The sequence below is a fragment of the Mustela lutreola genome, chromosome 7, assembly GCF_030435805.1.
Source record: "Mustela lutreola isolate mMusLut2 chromosome 7, mMusLut2.pri, whole genome shotgun sequence".
NCBI lineage: Eukaryota > Metazoa > Chordata > Mammalia > Carnivora > Mustelidae > Mustela > Mustela lutreola.
In genome coordinates this window covers 43352026-43369534 of record NC_081296.1, presented here as the reverse complement: position 1 = coordinate 43369534, position 17509 = coordinate 43352026, and the positions used below count along the sequence as shown (strand labels likewise).

Here is a 17509-nt window from a genome sequence, read left to right as displayed (position 1 = left end):
TAGTAGGGTGGGGAATTGTGATTTTATCATTTTACCACTTTCTGTAGTAATATGCGGTGCAGTAAATTAACATTGTCTTTTTCAATAGCTGTTCGTGATCGCATGGTTCCCCCTCCACCGCCACCCCACCATCTCTATGCGAAGGCTAACACCTCATCTTCCATCTTCCTGCACTGGAGGAGGCCTGCGTTCACCACTGCACAAATAATCAACTACACCATCCGCTGTAACCCTGTTGGCCTGCAGAATGCTTCTTTGGTTCTATACCTTCAAACGTATGTAGCTTCTGTTAATAGTGGTTTTCTTTGCTCTTTTGCCTACTCGCACTTGTTTCTTACCCTCTTGGGCCAGCATGACATTTAGCTATGAAAACCTGTTTCTGGACTTACCTTACTTATTAAAATGGCTGGGAGTTTTGCATCTTTGCCATATTCAGTTCTGAAAACTACATCTGACTTTCAGTTTCTATAAATTAATATTATTATTATTTTTTTTTGGTTCCTCAGCCTCATGCAACAAGATTAGGCAAGAAGGTATTATTACTTCCAACTGGTTAAACTTAGCATGTTTAAAGGAAAAAAAAAAAAAAGACCACTTTCATGCTGGTATCAAAAAATAAAGCTTATTCTGGTTTTTTGGATATAGTTAGCAAAATGCCCATCATTATGGTTTAAAAGAATGATACGACTTTCAGTATTTTAGAGGAAATCCCTTTGTATTGGGATATTTCCAAATGCTATTCTAAACTATTTCATAGTTTCTGAGAGGCAATTTGTAGGCTAATTTCTATAGGATAATACCAAATATTATATTTTAATAGAGGAAATTTTTTTAGTCTAAAAAATTGTTTTTAAAGAAAATGAGGTAATAATAACAGGATACTTCCCTGAGTTGACTGGAAATACTGATAATCTCTTAGAAACAATGTACTACCGGCATTACCAACTTCGATACTCACTTTATAGATCAGAAACTCACATGTTGGTTCAAGGTCTAGAACCAAACACCAAATATGAATTTGCTGTACGACTGCATGTGGACCAGCTTTCCAGCCCCTGGAGCCCCGTTGTCTACCATTCAACACTTCCAGAAGGTACAGGCATTTATCTAAATGTTTAAAAAATAGATATGTCCTTTAAGAGCACCTGGTGGCTCAGTCGGTTGAGCATCTCCCTTTGGCTCAGGGCCCTGAGATTGAATCCTGTGTCAGGCTCTCTGCTCAGCAGGGTGTCTGCTTCTTTCTCTCCCTCTGTCTCTCTACCTGCTCATTCTCAATCTCTCAAATAAATAAATAAAATCTTTAAAAAAAAAATAGAAATGTCACTTTAAAGAAGGTACTACCTAGTTACTACCCAGATTGGCATGTATGCATTTGTTTTGTTTTTTAACTTTTGAAATGTATTTTCTTTTATTATAGTAAATGTTTATTCCTCTCACTTTATATATTTCATAAGCCAGTAGGCTTAAATCTAATGTCTCTTTGGGGAACCACTACATTTTCTAAAATCAGGTGGGCTGTTCAAGACTGTACCCATGTAATTTAAAATGGAAGTAAATGAATAGTGTATTTAATGATGTTGGGAGCCCATTAAAAGTAATGTGTGTGATGGCTTGAGGCTATGCAGTGTGGTGGTTGGGATATCTGATCAAGCACCCTTTCTGGAGCTTCTCTGTGCTACTCACTAAGGTATTTCATGTCTGTGGACCTGCATTTCTTTTCTCTAGAATGAGGGTGAAGAAGTAGATGATCTATGTAAGGACCCTCACAGCTCTAGTCTGATTATGCTGAGAGAGAACAAAGGAAAGACACTGACTTCAACAAGCATAGGGCCTCTTGGCTATGTTCTGTATTTGATGTGGTGCCAAAACCCAGCTCTTTACACTTTTAGCTCCTACTAAATATGTGGTCAACTAAAATCCCAAGACTTGACTGCTTTCGCAGGTATAAAGACTTAGTCTAAGGTCTCTCCTGTGAACTCACTGATTCACAACTTTTTGGAGAATAACTAAATGTTTTGGTCTCAGAAGTATTTTCTTCAGTGGCTTCCTAGATCAAGTGAAATATATATTCTGTATGTTTTAGTAAGAAATGTAGTTTAGATTCAATACCTAATGGTGGTGTTGCTTGTGGAATTGTAAACCTTTCTAGTTATCAGGTGGGCAAAACAATTATCAAAAGCTCTCGGAATTCCTACACAATTTGACTTAGTAATTCTCCATTTAGGAATCTACCATATCCCCCCCTCTATTTTTATGTTTTAAACATTATAAAAATGAAATTAGCTCTCAGAAAAAGAAGAAAAAAGAGTGTTTTACCGCTAATGATCTGTAAAGGCTGTGATTCTGAGACGTTTTGATAGTGGTTTCTAGTTTTTTACTCTTTTCCCTGAGTTTCCAGCCTATTAGCCAGGTATTTGAGTGTTTATCACCATTTAATCCTAGTAACACAGTATTTCCTCCATGTGTGCGCAGCACCGGCAGGCCCACCCGTTGGAGTAAAAGTGACATTGATAGAAGATGACACTGCTCTGGTTTCTTGGAAACCACCTGATGGCCCAGAGACCGTGGTGACACGCTACACCATCTTGTACGCTTCCAGGAAGGCCTGGATTGCAGGAGAGTGGCAGGTCCTACACCGAGAAGGTAAATATGAGCATAAAGGATCCAAGAGGATGAACAGTAAGATTACGGATGATAAGGAAACAAACAGAAAGAAGGATCTAGAGTTTGTTTTGAATTTAGGAAGTAACAAATTATAAAGGATTTGGGTTTTATTAGCAAAGCATTGGGAAACCATCACCATATTTTGAGCATGAGCATATGATTCACCTTCCAGGAAGATCACTCTTGACTGTTGTGACTAGAATGGGTTTGGTGCAGGAGGGTTGGGTCAGAATAATGTGGAATCTAAGAAGTGACTGTAGTGGCCCAAAACTATAGGCCTGGATCAGGATATGGAGGCTTGAGATGGAAGGAAGAGGACGGCCAGATGATAGTAGCTTAAGTAGAGAAAGCAAGCAAGCAAGGAAAGACGAATTGTTACAGACGACTACTAGATTTCCAGTGGTTGTGTGTCTTGCAGTGGAGTAGCAAATGCTGGATGAAGATCTGGTTTAAGGGAGCAGACGTTTGCACTAAAATGGTCCACATACAAATAAATTGGCCCACATGAATATCAGGGTCCCACTTAAGTACTTACTTTAAACATGCATGCTGGGAAAAGAACAGTTTGCTAAGCAATTAAAAGCTTTAGAAGGATTTCAAGAGGGTAATTTTTTGGCCACCTGCATATTCTAAACACTTTTACAGCACTAGACATTTGTACCTATATTTCACCTTTTAAAAGGAATGTTTACCTAATTAGGATGAACTTTAAAGATATGAATATAATATAAAACTTTCTATGCAGTTGTAAAACACATAGTGACTTTTGTTGGAATTTTGATAGTCCTATATTCATGTTTTTTATTATGCAGAATCTCTACCAAGTAATACTTTCTTAGTCCCTGAACAGACTTGAAAGTGATAAGTACTTGCCAGCAATACAATTTTATATTTGTATCAGTTACCTATTGTTACCTAACAAACCACTTTAAAAATTAGCCATGGTATTTTCTCACAGTGTTGTGAGTCAGCAATTTGGACTGGGATCAGCTGGACACTTCTCTTAGTCTCTCCTGAGGTCACTCATGAGACTGAAATCATCTCATGGTTTCAACAGAGTGTGAGTAGTTCAAAAACAGCAAGAGTGAGTTCCAATGCCAGGAGGAGAGGGAGAGGTTGCACATACAAAGCTTTGCAAGCCTCTGCTTGTATCACTTTGCTGATGTCCCACTGGGCAAAGCAAATCAGGTAGGGAAACCCAGAGTTAGTGTGGGAGAGGACTGCCCAGGGGTGTGGATAGATGGAGGCATGATTTATTTGCAACTATTAGTCTTACAGACTACCACAATATTCTTAAAATGTACAATTCACTTTTAGTTAATTCCAAAATGATTTATTGACACCTTTGACCCCGACTAACCTGATTTATCACGTGAGTGCTTCTTCCCTTTAGCTCTTCATTTGTACCTGCCTAAAAAGAAACAGTATTTTGTTTTGTCCTTTTAATGCATTCATTTGTCAGTTTCAGACAAGGCTCAGAAAACAACATTTTGCCTCATTGGTGACCCAGTAGTGAAATGAATTGTAATTGCAGGTTTTTACACTCCTATAAGAATTGCATGAAAGGGGGAAAAATCCATTTTTGTTATTATCTTACTTTTGTGATTTTAAGAAAAATTCTTAGCAAAAAACTATACCATCTTGTACATGTCCTTTTTTATGGCTAATGCTAGTACTTCATAGAGGACAAAGTGAACGATATAGGTAAAAATAGTTGAGGTGTTTTTTTGGGGTTTTTTTTGAGAATAAAAAACATAAAGGATTTGAGTCACCCACTTTTATTTTTATTTTTAAGATTTTATGTCTGAGTAGTCTCTACACTCAGTGTGGAGCTTGAACTCACAACCCCAAAATCAAACCCCAAAGGAGCCAGACAGGTGCCCCTTGAGTCACTCACTTTTAAACCAAAAGCAAAAAAATACATCATGGCATTTAAAGAAAAAAATAAAATGTAAAATGGTCTTTAATGTCTAATTATGGCAACTTTTGGAAAAGGTAAAAGTGTAGAAAAAGATGAGGAAAGAAGAAGAGGGAGAATATCAGTATTTCTTTCCTATGGATCTACTAATCTTCTATACAGGTTTTGCTTATACATATTTATGTGTATAATTAATTTACATATTTATTGCCAAATGGAATAAGGGAAAGCATTTTTAAAATGTTCCTGATGACCAGATGGTATCTGTGGCTAAAAGCATGCATGGTTAAAATGGTTGAGCAGTGATGTGACATGAAATTATACTTGTATGTAATTTGAAGTGAATCAGAAATTAAGTCTTTACCTTCCTTATATGTAGTAAATTAGCACAAACTAGCCAATTATTTTAAAATCTAAAAGGCACTATATACAATCTTGCCCTATATACTGCAGCAATTCCTGAACTCTAGTCCTCATAGCATGAGTTTCCCACAGTTGTAAAGACGCTCCTTCTTAACAAAAAAAAAAAAAAAAAAGTTATATGACTAAACTTAGCCTAAATAAATATGCCATTTCCTCCTATTAGAGATGTACATTGGACATTAAAGTTCTTCAGTAAAGGAATTTAACTCAACATTAGCCAAGTAAATCAGAATACCAATAGTAAGGAACATACTCATTAAATGAATGATTGAGTGATTACTGTGTGCCAGGCTTTTTTCTAGGCATTGGCAATACCACAGTGAACAAAACAATGTTCCTTCCCCATTGATGCTTGTATCACCAGTAATATACAAACATGTAGATATTCAGGTCGTGTTATAAGTGATATTAAGAAAGCTGGGGGGTGGGGTGGGGAGAGACAGAGTGATGGAGGTAGTAAGGTTAAGCCCTCTTGGAAGAAATGTCATCTAAATAGAGCCATGTGAATATTGGAGGATGTGCAGAGGCCCTGAAACAAAAGTATGCTTGCATGTTAGAGGAGCAACAAGAAGGCCAGGGAGGCTAGAGTGAGGGGAAGTACAAGCAGTAGGAAATCAGTGGGGAGGAAACCAAGAGCAGAGTTTTTAGACCACAGATTTTATTCTAAGAGAGATGAAAGACACTGGAGACTTTGGATCAGATTTACATTTTAAAAGGATTACTTTATCAGCCACCCAAAAACTGATTATAAGTTGGTAAGTGTAGAAGTTGAGAGACCACTGAATATACAGGTGTCCACGTGAGAGTTAGTGGGCATTTGGACAAGGGTGATAACAAGGAAGGTAAAAGAAGCTAGTAGAACACAGTTTGAAAGAATGGCCTACAAGGTTTGCTGCAGATTGATGAGAAGTGTAAGGGGGAAAAAAAAGCTGAATTGACGGGGAAAATCAAAGGTTTAGTTTTTAACATGTTAAATTTGAGATATGTCCTAGATATCCAAGTGGAGAGGTTGATTAAGCAGTGGGAGTGTTAAGTTCATGGGAGAGGTATGGAAAGATATTCTAGTGGTATAACTAAGTGGATGATTTTTAAGACTTTGGAACTGGAAAACAATCACTTCCAGAATGTAGACAGAAATAAGTTCTAAGACCGCATTCTGGAGCACTTCTCCAACCTCAGAATCTTAACCCCGTGCTTTTTTATCCTCAATGAACACTCCTTTGGTGACAGATAGCTCATATTTTAATATAAGTTCAGTTGGCATTTCCTGAGAATTATCTTGTCCAAGCATTATGCCAGCCACCTTAAGCTGTTCAAATGTGAAAAAAATTTCTGTCCTTCAGAAGAGGAAGAAGGGAGAGTCAGAGGTGAAGAGGAAGACTCACTTTCATTGAGTGTATATACTTATGTCGGAGACTTGCCAATGGTAGTTTATTTAATCCTTTATAAAAACTATTTGAGGTGGGAATTATTGCCCCCATGAGGAAATTAAAGTTCAGTAATGTGCCCCAAGTCACAAATTACTTTGTTGGTAGCATGCCAGCATTTGATCAGCATTGATCCAACACTGAGGCTATTGTTCTGTCTGGTTTCTGAAACTCCTAAAATAAGCTGAAGATTCAGACACATATGAAAGGCAGGGGGCTGGCATCAACACAGTAAGTGAGATTGAGATAGCATGCTGAGTGAATAGAAGGACAGGCAGATCACTTTAGTATTTGGGAACTGCTTTGAGTGAACTGCTTTTTTTTTTTTCCTCATAGAGGAGCCAAAGTGTTAGTTTCCCTTTTTTTGTGTGAAAGAAGACTGTGGAAGGAAGGGGAGCACTTGCACACATCCACACAGCTCAGCTCATCTGCTTATAGAACTTAAGAAATTCTTTGAGGCACCTTAGCTGGCTCATCAGTTAGGTTTCTGTCTTTGGCTCAGGTCATGATCTTGGACTTCTGGGATGGAGCCCTGCATCGCCAGCCTCTCTGCTCAGTAGGGAGCCTGCTTCTCCCTCTCACTCCCTCTCAAATAAATAAGTAAGATCTTTTCAAAATGAAAAGACTTTCAGTTTCAGGTAGGGACTAGTTTTTGCCAAGCATTTTAAAAAATTAAATGTGAAGTATTCTATGCTAAAATGGAAACTCAGTTTATTTATGTAACTCTTGTGAGGAAATTGAAATGTTCATCCTTCACATCACAATACATCTTTGATTTTAATTCACCTGTCTGAGAACATGGTAACTGTACAAACATTCTTCGTGATTCTAAGTAAGGGTCAGTTTGTTTATTTAACAGCTGTGCATTCAAGTAGCTCACACTCTATTCAGGCCAAGCTGAAACCAGAGAACATGAAAACAAGCCATGTTCAGCCCTCACATAGCTGCTTGGTTGAGCTGCCTTACACCATGTGACCTCCCAGGTGGCCTCTGAATCATGACCTGAGCTTTGAGATTACCCCACATTTCACTGCATAGTGAAATATACGCTAGCAAGTGTAAGAGAATAGTCCAGTCTGACCTGGAAGGGGACTGCTACAAGCTATCGTAAGTTCTTCAAAGCTATTGCAAGGATGCTCTGAGTTGGGGAAAAAGTGAGATGATGTCACCTGAGGGAAGCTAGGCTCCCTGTGAATATCGACTCATGAATGCAGTCCGTGCCAAAATAACTTTGTGGTTGAATTCTGTTACACCTGCGTTCTTAACATTAGAGTTCATTCTTAGGGTGGGAGTCTCTTTTGTAAAAAAAGTACTTCAGGGCTGTGGCAGAACCAAGAGCAGAAAGACCCCTCAAGGAATAGCAGTACGCACATAGGAATCCTTCTTAGCCATCATGCCAACAGAGAAAATGCCTTTGATACCAAATATCATATATAAATTCTGGTGACGGTGACTTTGGAGAGAAGTAGATTCTGGGCAGATTACTGGTGGTAGTTTTAGTAGTTAATCAGAGGTCCAGATCTTCAACACTCTGAGATTCCAATATAACATTGGCCTTTTCCTTTTTATTTATTTTCAAGAAATTTTAGATAATGATGGACCAGCAAGAAATATATTCATACTTCCAAAAATAATTGTGTTGTTTCTAATTTAAGAACAAGATCATTGGCCACACTGATTACCATAAGTAGTTAAAACATTTCTTTTTTTTTTTTTTTTTTTTTTTTTTGCAGCTGCCATGAACATGGTATTCCTTTTATAATCAGAAGAATATTTATTAAATAAAGGGTCATGATGGTGTGTTTGAGAGAATGAATAAAGATAAGTTTTACTTAACTAGTAATTGATCTATTTATAGGGGCAATAACCATGGCTCTGTTAGAAAACCTGGTGGCAGGAAACGTGTACATTGTCAAGATATCTGCATCTAATGAGGTGGGAGAAGGACCCTTTTCAAATTCTGTGGAGCTGGCAGTCCTTCCAAAGGAAACCTCTGAATCTAATCAGAGGCCCAAGCGTTTGGATTCAGCTGATGCCAAAGGTCTGTATGCCGTCCTCATTGCTCTTTCTTAGATCAGTGTTCCTTCCGCTCTCCTGCACTGTACTGCTTCTCTCCCCATGGCAGCGGCATCCCTGCACTTGGTTTCTTGAATTGTCGCTGGCGGTGCTGTCCGGATGCTGTGGGGCTACAGGCCGTTCCTGGCACTTTACAGGGGAAATAGACTTACCTCCGAATCAGCTCCGTTTCAGACCACTGTGTCCCAGTTACTCCTTGTCCCAGACAGACGAGCCACGGGGTCCAAAAACTGACGGCAGGAGGCTTCCAGGGAGGTTCCATGGAAATAAACAGCTGTGCTGGTTGTGGTGTTTAAGCAGAGAGCATGGTTTTCATTAAGAGTTGTTACCACAGAAAAACAGCCTTTCCGGAGAGAAAGTTCTCTGTCCAAAGAGCAGTTGGAAGTAGTGTCTTTAAAGAGCCACCCTCACTCCAGGGCAACTGTCCTGGCCCGAAGGAAGCCAGGACCCCCCCTGTGGTACAGATCAAGACCCCTTCCTTTCCTTCTCTTCAGGGGGAGTTCCCTGGGAGCTTTAAATGGAGGAAATGCCAGCTGAACTCAACAGGATTAAGGGCTTATAGCTCCTCAGATGAGAGTCATTCAGTGCCTGTGTGTGTGTGTGTGTGTGTGTAGGGGGTGTTGAGAGAAGAGAGAAACAGGGAGGGAGAAAGAAAGAGAAAGGCAAGGCAGACAGGTTTAAGCATTGCAGTGAGGTAACGGGGGCAGCTCCCTTATCATGGCAAAGGAGAGCAAGTCATAGTCACTTCTCAAATACCTGCTGCTCAGAGTGTCTAGGGACGAGCAGCATGAGTGTTACCCAAGAGCTTGTTAGATGTACAAAATCATGGGCTCCACCCCAGACATAGTGAATCCGGATCTGTATTTTAACAGACCCTCTAGTGGTCGTGTGCACATTAAAGTTAGAGGAGCACTGCTATGTAAATGCAGAAAACACAGGAAACTCATCTTTAATATGCAGATCTGCTTTTAAGGTAGCAGGACATGAAAGCTGCCCTTTGGTTCAAGGAAACCAAAGCATTAAAAGTTATTAACTGATGTTCATGTTTTGATACAATAATATGGTATTTAGAACTCATATTTGGAATCTTCAATATGGGAATATAACTGATCTTTGAGATCACTGATAAAAAGAGTAATATGTGTCTTTTCTGCTTAGACACAGATACAGTAAAAAATTCTCCCAGGAGAGGTAGAAAAATTATAGAAAAGCAAACAGCTATCTTTGACTTAAATGGGATCGTTTATTTTTGTGATTGATACTGAGTTAATGTGTTTCTGTTTCTAGTTTATTCAGGCTACTACCATCTGGACCAAAAATCAATGACTGGCATTGCTGTAGGCGTTGGCATAGCCTTGACCTGCATCCTCATCTGTGTTCTCATCCTGATATACCGAAGTAAAGCCAGGTGTGTTTCCATTGCTAGCCATGCTGAGGTGGTTAAAAAAACATTTAAATTACAGTAACTATGAGAAGCAAATTGAAATCAAGTGCTTTCTAGAATAACTGGGATTTTCCATTTTAAAATAATGTTACTTGAGTTCTTAATTGCTATAGAGATGTGCTCACTTTTCCATTTGAAAAAGTTACTGTGCCAATAAAATGTTCTTAAATGAGGCCCTAGTTTCTTCATTTCCTTTTTATTTTGAGAAGTACAAAGTATATCCTTTGGTTTCTTTTTTAAAATGGCACACTTAGTCGGATGCTTATGCTGATTGAGGAGATTTCTTACTGTCTGGAATATTTTCATATCTAAGCAGTCTTCCGTTGAGAGCTCCTCCCTTATTTCCATAGGACATATGTTTGGGATTCTCCAGACATGGGGTTAAAATAAATGTAATAACTAGGGATTTGTCCTCTGGAAACTCTGTTAAGCGGTCTCCTTTGTAGTTTGACTTCAGCTAAATTCTCAGCATTCAGTAAGTTTGTCTAATTCTGACCTTTTATATTTTGGCTCTTGCTTTCATTTATTTTAAGGTTGTTTACTGTATTTAATACAAGGTCAGAAACACACTATTTTCAGATAATCCTTATCACTAGACTCCCTGCATTAGTATTGACTATCGAGATTTATTCTTTCTGTATGGTACTTGTGTATAAAAACATACTCAGGAAACATACTCTATTAAAGAATTCTAACATCTTTTTGTATATTTAACAGCTTAGTTTTGCTGTACAGGTTTCTCACTTGAAGAATATTTTTATAAAATCTTTCTGTACAAATAAAATATTTACGTACATTGTTTTAGTGTTGTTTAAATCTTCCAGAAGTGCTACTGTAAATTTGCCATCATTAACTGGCAAGTGAGTTGTTATGTTAGTGTGACATTCAGGCAGACTTGAGAGAGAACCCGTAAATCTTAAAATTATAATTTCTGTGTAACTGTGAAGTAAATAACAGCAATAATTAATAGTACTTTGTAAATATTAAGGTTTTTAGTAAGTGTAAAAAATAATTTTCTGTAAGCAAATATTGGGGCTAAAAGAAAGACGTGTCCTCAAATCATAAAAGTTTGCGGGAGTGAGTTTGAGGTAAAAATCTAATACTCAGTTTCTAAAGGTATTTGAGAAATAAGCATTGAAGAACTTCACTGTTTGCAAAGTCGTGATTATAGGCCAAATTTGGTACATTTGTCCAGATCTCCTGTAAAATTGGAAGATTTCCTTTGCTTGCAATATTTCAGGAAGTCATCTGCTTCCAAGACAGCACAGAATGGAACTCAGCAGTTATCTTGCACCAGTACCTCTCTAGCCGGTGGAAATGAAGCTGGAAAGAACCTGGGGGGAGTTGTAGAACATGAAGAATCCTTAATACCAATGATAATGCCAAACAGCTTCATTGATGCAAAGGTACTCTGAGCTGAGATACTGATCTGCTGTGTAATCCTTCCCTCCGTTCCCTTCCCATCTCACAGCTTGGTATGTGAGATTTGCTTACTAAAAAATTGTATGTTGAACATATTACATCCATATTCTACTTGAGGGAATACAAAACAGTTTCACCCAGATCCTTCCTTACATAATATATATGGGGAGATAAAGATAGGGATGGATAAAAGATAAAGAAATAAAAGATTAAAGAGATAGAGGGGGAAAAAATGAAAAAACAACATAAATGCAATTAGATGGGATTATGTAGAGCTAACATGTTTTAGATAAGAACAGAGGGTCATTAGTCTATATTTACTACAATTTGGATTGCCCTGTATTTACTCAGTGGGCAATTTTTTTATTAATCCATTTTCATACTTCATTTGATTTTTTTTTAACTGCCATGGACATTAGAACATTCCAGGTATAAACTATGTTTTTAAAAATATAGACTATCTAAATAGATGTTTCAAGATCCTTCCTATTATGGCCTGAGGAAGTTGGACACAAGAAAGATGTGTCCTTGGATGATGTTACTTCATGTCCTACTATATGTAATAATAGTACAGAGATAAGCATTAGGGACACCAAATGAAAATTATTTTTGGTCACATTGCAACATTAGATAGTGTGCATTATTATAATAGCTCTTGCAGCCAATGTGGTGTAAACGAGGTATCCACAAACTGTAGCCCATCCCAGGCCAGCCCATAGCCTGTTTTTATATGAGCTAAGAATGTTTCTCACCTTTTTTTTTTTTTTTTAAAGATTTTATTTATTTATTTGACAGAGATCACAAGTAGGCAGAGAGGCAGGCAGAGAGAGAGAGAGAGGAGGAAGCAGGCTCCCCTTTGAGCAGAGAGCTCGATGCAGGGCTCGATCCCAGGACCCTGGGATCATGACCTGAACTGGAGGCAGAGGCCTTAACCCACTGAGCCACCCAGGGGCCCCCTGTTTCTCACCTTTTTTAAAGGGTACTTTGAAGGACAAAAATAAAAGAGAAAATGAGATATAGGCCATATGAGGCCCGCAAAATCTAAAATATTTACTATCTAGCCCTTTACAGAGGAAGCTTAACAAATCCTGGTCTAAATCCTTCCTCTCCAACCCTTCCCTAAAATTTAGAATAACAGAAATACAACAAAATTTCAGGAAGTTTTGGTACTAAATTTTTTTAAAGAATTTATTTGTCCAAGAGAGCTAGCTCAAGCTGGGGAACAGTAGGCAGAGGGAGAAGAGGCTCTCCCCACTGAGCAAGGAGTATGATGGAAGGCTCAATCCCAGGACTCTGGGATTATGACCTGAGTTGAAGACAGATGCTTAACCGACTGAGCCACCCAGTTGCCCCTGCTATTAAATTTAATATAGTTATATTTAACAAATGCAAGCTACTCAAATCTAGTACAGTGTAATATACTATATATATTATGAGTAAGTAATAATGACTTCATTTCGTTGCTCCTGTTGTCTTTATTGTTTGCAACTTGATTTAGCTTTTATTTTCTGAAACCAGTGTAAGCCATTCCACTTATTTCCAGTTAATCTAGAACACTGGAACCTAAAACTTCCAAATAAGCATAAAAAGTACTAAAGCACATTGGGGTTCTCTTTTTACTACCTTGGAACTACCTTGGGCATGAGAAAGGATTCGGAGAAGCAGCATGGGGAGGACATGGGGAGAAAAGAGAGAGAATCTTAAGTGAAAAGAGGCCTTTTTGGAGTGGGGATCTGTATAAAGCAGATAAATCAGGTCTCTCTGTGTCCTTGGCTTAGCCCAAGAGCTGATCTTCCATTTATTGCCATTTTGTTGAGCACATGCAGGACCACGGTTTTTTCTTCCCAACCGCTTCCCAAAACTTCCCGTTTTTCAGATATGTGGAAAGACTGAAAGAGTGATGTAATGAATGCACAAATAATTGTCAATGCCTTGTCATACATATTCCTATGTATTTTTGTTTGCTGTAACATTTGGAAATAGTTTTTGGAATTATTACACTTCATCCCAAATACTTCAGCATATATATCTCTGAAGATTAAATCTATTACATCTTTTTGATCACTGACAAACACCCTGAATTTGTGGGGGTACTGCTTGTGTAAAAGAAGAAATAGTGATGTGTCCCTGACGGTTTTTTATTTTAACATTTAAAAATTTTGTATACTACATATAATAAACTGAAATCTGTAGTATTTCTATTTTCTCCTTTTATTTCTCCAGGGAGGAACTGACCTGATAATTAATAGCTATGGTCCTATAATTAAAAACAACTCTAAGAAAAAATGGCTATTTTTCCAAGATTCCAAGAAGATAAAAGTTGACCAGGTAACCCAACTTAATGAGAAAAATTTTTGGCAGCTCATGGTATCATGAAATGATAATTAAAAAGTGTAAATGAAGGCCTTAATTTTCATGTTCTGTCTGGATATGATTTTATTAATTTGGGGCATAACTCTGTGGAAAGCCATGATGCGTGATCACTGAAGTGGTAGTTGGAAAGTAATCAGAGCTGTGGTTTTCAGCAGGGAATGGGTGGCAGTGGAGGAAGGAATATGGCAGGAGTAAGCTTCAAAAAATCACTGAAGAAGCCTTTGGACACTTCACTTGCCCCAGTAATTCTGATGGGTTACCACTCGGGGAGGGAACTACTGACCTAGATCATCTCTTCCTGATGATGACCTTTCACCCATGTCCTTGAACAGATGACTATCTCAGAATCTATAGGGTATGTAAAACCATATCTATTATTTTTCCCAGAGCACCCTGCCATCACTAACAGTGTTTTATGTGTTTTTGCCTAGCCTCAAAGAAGATTTACTCAAGCAGTGTGCTTTTACCAGCCAGGCACCACTGTGTTGATCAGTGATGAAGACTCCCCCAGCTCCCCAGGTCAGACCACCAGCTTCCCAAGGCCCTTTGGTGGTGTTGCCGCTGATACGGAGCACTCCGCAAACAGTGAAGGCAGCCACGAGACTGGGGATTCTGGAAGGTTCTCCCATGAGTCCAATGATGAGATCCACCTGTCCTCAGTTATCAGCACCACGCCCCTGACCTCCAGTTCCTTCACCGGCAGTGATTCAGGTGGGGATGGCTCTGTGAAGAAGTGTGAAGACCCAGCCATGCTCCCGGATGCCGAGCAGACGACTTCTTCGGGTCTGCAGCCGCCGTCTGCCATGCTGCGCTTTGACAAAAATGATTTTCCAATCTAGACAGCCATGTTCAGGTATTCTCACCTCTAAGTCTGTTCGAAGGACAAGGAACAGGGAGCCAAAGCCTTTTGTGAAAATCTTGATGTCTTATTGGGTATTTCAGCTTTTTTTTTTTTTTTGAATGTGTTTTCATTTTTTATGTTTAAACAATGTATTTTGAATGTTTTGTTGTCAGCAATGTGAAAAGACAGTCTAGATACTTGACTGGATTATAAAATATGTCACTGGAGCAAAGGGAAGACTTTTGAAAACCCCTTTGCTGACTATCTACCTCAGTTTGCCAGATGGCAAACTCCGAAGACAACTTTGTTACCTCGTGTGTTGTGATAGTTGATCTCCGCTCCATAACCAATGATACTTCCTAGTAGCATTTTGTTTTCATTGCTGTATGTGTAGTGTGTGTGATCAAAGGAGTCATATAGGTATATGAGTAAGAATGTTTATCTGAAGCTCTGATTTTTTTTTTTAAAGAAAACTATGACATCTGCATGGTTTGGAGAATGTCATACCTCTGCTATGAGGACTGTCGAACCACTGAGTAGAGAAAAAGTGGGACTGCTGATTTTAACGAATGACCAAAACAAAGAGTGTCTCTTTTGAGAACAGAACTCTTCAGTAGCATATAGGGAATACTCTGGCTTCAAGGGCCTTTCTGTTTTGGGCATTAGAGTCTAGAGTGCTTTACCTGCTGTACCCCAAACCTCAGCTGCCTAGAGCCGTGCCTTTTCTACCTTCCCCTTTGCCTGATGGTCGGCCAAAGCCTGCACTGTCTAGTTTGCAAAGCATCCTCACCATTTCCAATGTTAGTTGCAAAACTCCATTTTTAAAGAGAATTGGTTAGAGTTTTGTTTTTTAATCCCACCTTGACTTAAAAAAAAAAAAGGGTAAAGAAATTTCATTAAATATTAAGAATAAAGATAAAAGATAAATGCAAGTAGACCATAAAATAAACTAGAGGATATCATGGTAACAGTGCCTTCCATTATGTATTATGAAATTCTTTGCCTTATACCTTTTTAATATTCATGAAATTGTTCAGGACAGGAGTACAGAAAGTTGCCTTAAGAGTTTCTTGGATTTTATCAATAACTATTTTGATGGTATAGTATCTTATCAAAGCGCTTTAGTTTGTTTTCACGCAGGTTTGGTTTAAGGATAAGTGTTCAGAGCTCTACCACCTTGTTTGTATTTTCTTGAATTCTTAAGAGAATTTGGTGCTCTATAATCTTCTTTTCGTGTCAATGCTGTGAATGAGGAATGCTAACTCCAGGAGTGAGTTATCCTAACTCCAGGAGTGAGTTAATCCTCTTGCTGGTTTGAAATCAGCAAACTGTTTACTCAGCCACATAGAATAGACCTTCTTTCAGTCATGAGACAGTTACCTACTAGGTAACCAGCAGTGAAAAAGGAAAAAGAAAATTAAACACATGGCGTAGAGAGGGGCCCCATGTTTTTTGGTATTTCTTCACATTATTTGGAAATGACTTCTGAGCTTTATTTTAAAAGGAATCTTCATGGGTTTCCCCTTGAAACCTTTGGTTTATGGGGTGTGGTGGGGTGGGGTGATGGTGAGGAAGTGATGTAAATGGCATTCTAAAATCAAAAGAATGTTCCTGGGTATTAGTCCCACCTCTGCCATTGCCTATCCCTGTGTCTGATGATGCCTCTCTTATTGTTTCTTAATCTGTGGTTTTGTGCCAAACTGGATGTGTTCAGAAGCAGATCAACATTAAGTGCCAGCAACCACTTGTGAACTAAATTCAAAGTCCCCCTTTAGTTATCTAAGTATGGGCTTCCTGGCAAAACAAAAAAAGCAGAGCTTTAGGTGAACAATCTGAGGCAAGGAAAAATGCTGCTCCTGCCTTTATAGCTCCTGTTTTATACTACCTCCTTTTAAAGTTATTCTAGTGTTATTTTTTTTCCTGTACTCAGGGAACATTTTGTTACTTTTAAGCTGCCTCATGCGAGCATGGGCAAACTGACAGGGTATGGTGTCTTTTGGTTCGTAAGTAGTTTTGTGGGGCCAACTTTTATCAGCATACAAAATTAAGGAATACAAGGAGTTTGTTTTATTTTTTAAATTTTCATTAAAAGGCAGATAAAATCTAAAGTTGAAACATCATCCATCATGGTTATGGAAGATGTGTCCAGGACTGCATGAATTTGAATCATTTTTAAAAACCTAAAAAGATGATCTGAAAGTCCTTGAGGAAAGTATTTTGTTTGTTTTTCTTTTTCTTTTTTTCTTTCTTTCTTTCTTTTTTTTTTTTTTTTGATAAATAGGCCCATAGTTATTATAGATCTTTAGGCTATAACTGTTTCTAATTATTTACCAGTACATTTTTACTCTTTCACCTTTTCATTTTGTTCTTATACAGATTTTTTCCATAATAATCCTGTTACCAAAGAAATTTCAGCAGAAAGTAAAAATTTGACTCTAATTTCCCCTCAAAATTGAATTAACTAGAAACATCTATAGGTCTGAAGCTTATATAAGTAGTTACTAACCCAAAATAATAGGGTTTATATTGATTGTTATAGTTAAATAGACTAGTAATTTCAACTACCTTATTGTTACCAGAGCATTTAAAATGATTTCTTTACCAGCAGATAGTTCCAAAGAATTTCAAGTGTAATTTTTTTTTCTTCAGCAAGTAAATCCTCATATACAGTATTAGAATAAAGTACTTTTAAATTGTTGAAACTACTTGTTGGAGAGAAAAAAAATATTTTCACCAAAGATATGTATTTTGGTCTCATTAAATAAGATGTTTAGTATACACCAAAGACTTCTTTTTACTTGGCCAAAGCTAGCTTCTTTGAAGTCTTAAGTATGAAACTGTAACTAAAAGTGAAGTTTCTCATTCATCTCTCATAGTGGTGTTACTTCATGGCATTTCATTCCAACGGGGTTAATACGCAA

General features: G+C 38.0%; 1 protein-coding gene across 1 annotated transcript in view; it reads left to right on the top strand.

Moving 5' to 3' along the window:
- The window catches only part of PRTG (protogenin), a 117667-nt gene extending 101838 nt beyond the window's left edge, over nt 1-15829 (top strand). The window contains exons 13-20 of the mRNA XM_059180570.1: nt 89-275; nt 966-1093; nt 2473-2643; nt 8291-8473; nt 9796-9916; nt 11193-11358; nt 13598-13702; nt 14179-15829. Of these exons, the coding sequence (XP_059036553.1) occupies nt 89-275; nt 966-1093; nt 2473-2643; nt 8291-8473; nt 9796-9916; nt 11193-11358; nt 13598-13702; nt 14179-14586 (1469 nt within the window). The 3' untranslated portion in view covers nt 14587-15829. The remainder of the gene's footprint in view (nt 1-88; nt 276-965; nt 1094-2472; nt 2644-8290; nt 8474-9795; nt 9917-11192; nt 11359-13597; nt 13703-14178) is intronic.
- The last annotated feature ends 1680 nt before the right edge of the window (nt 15830-17509 follow it).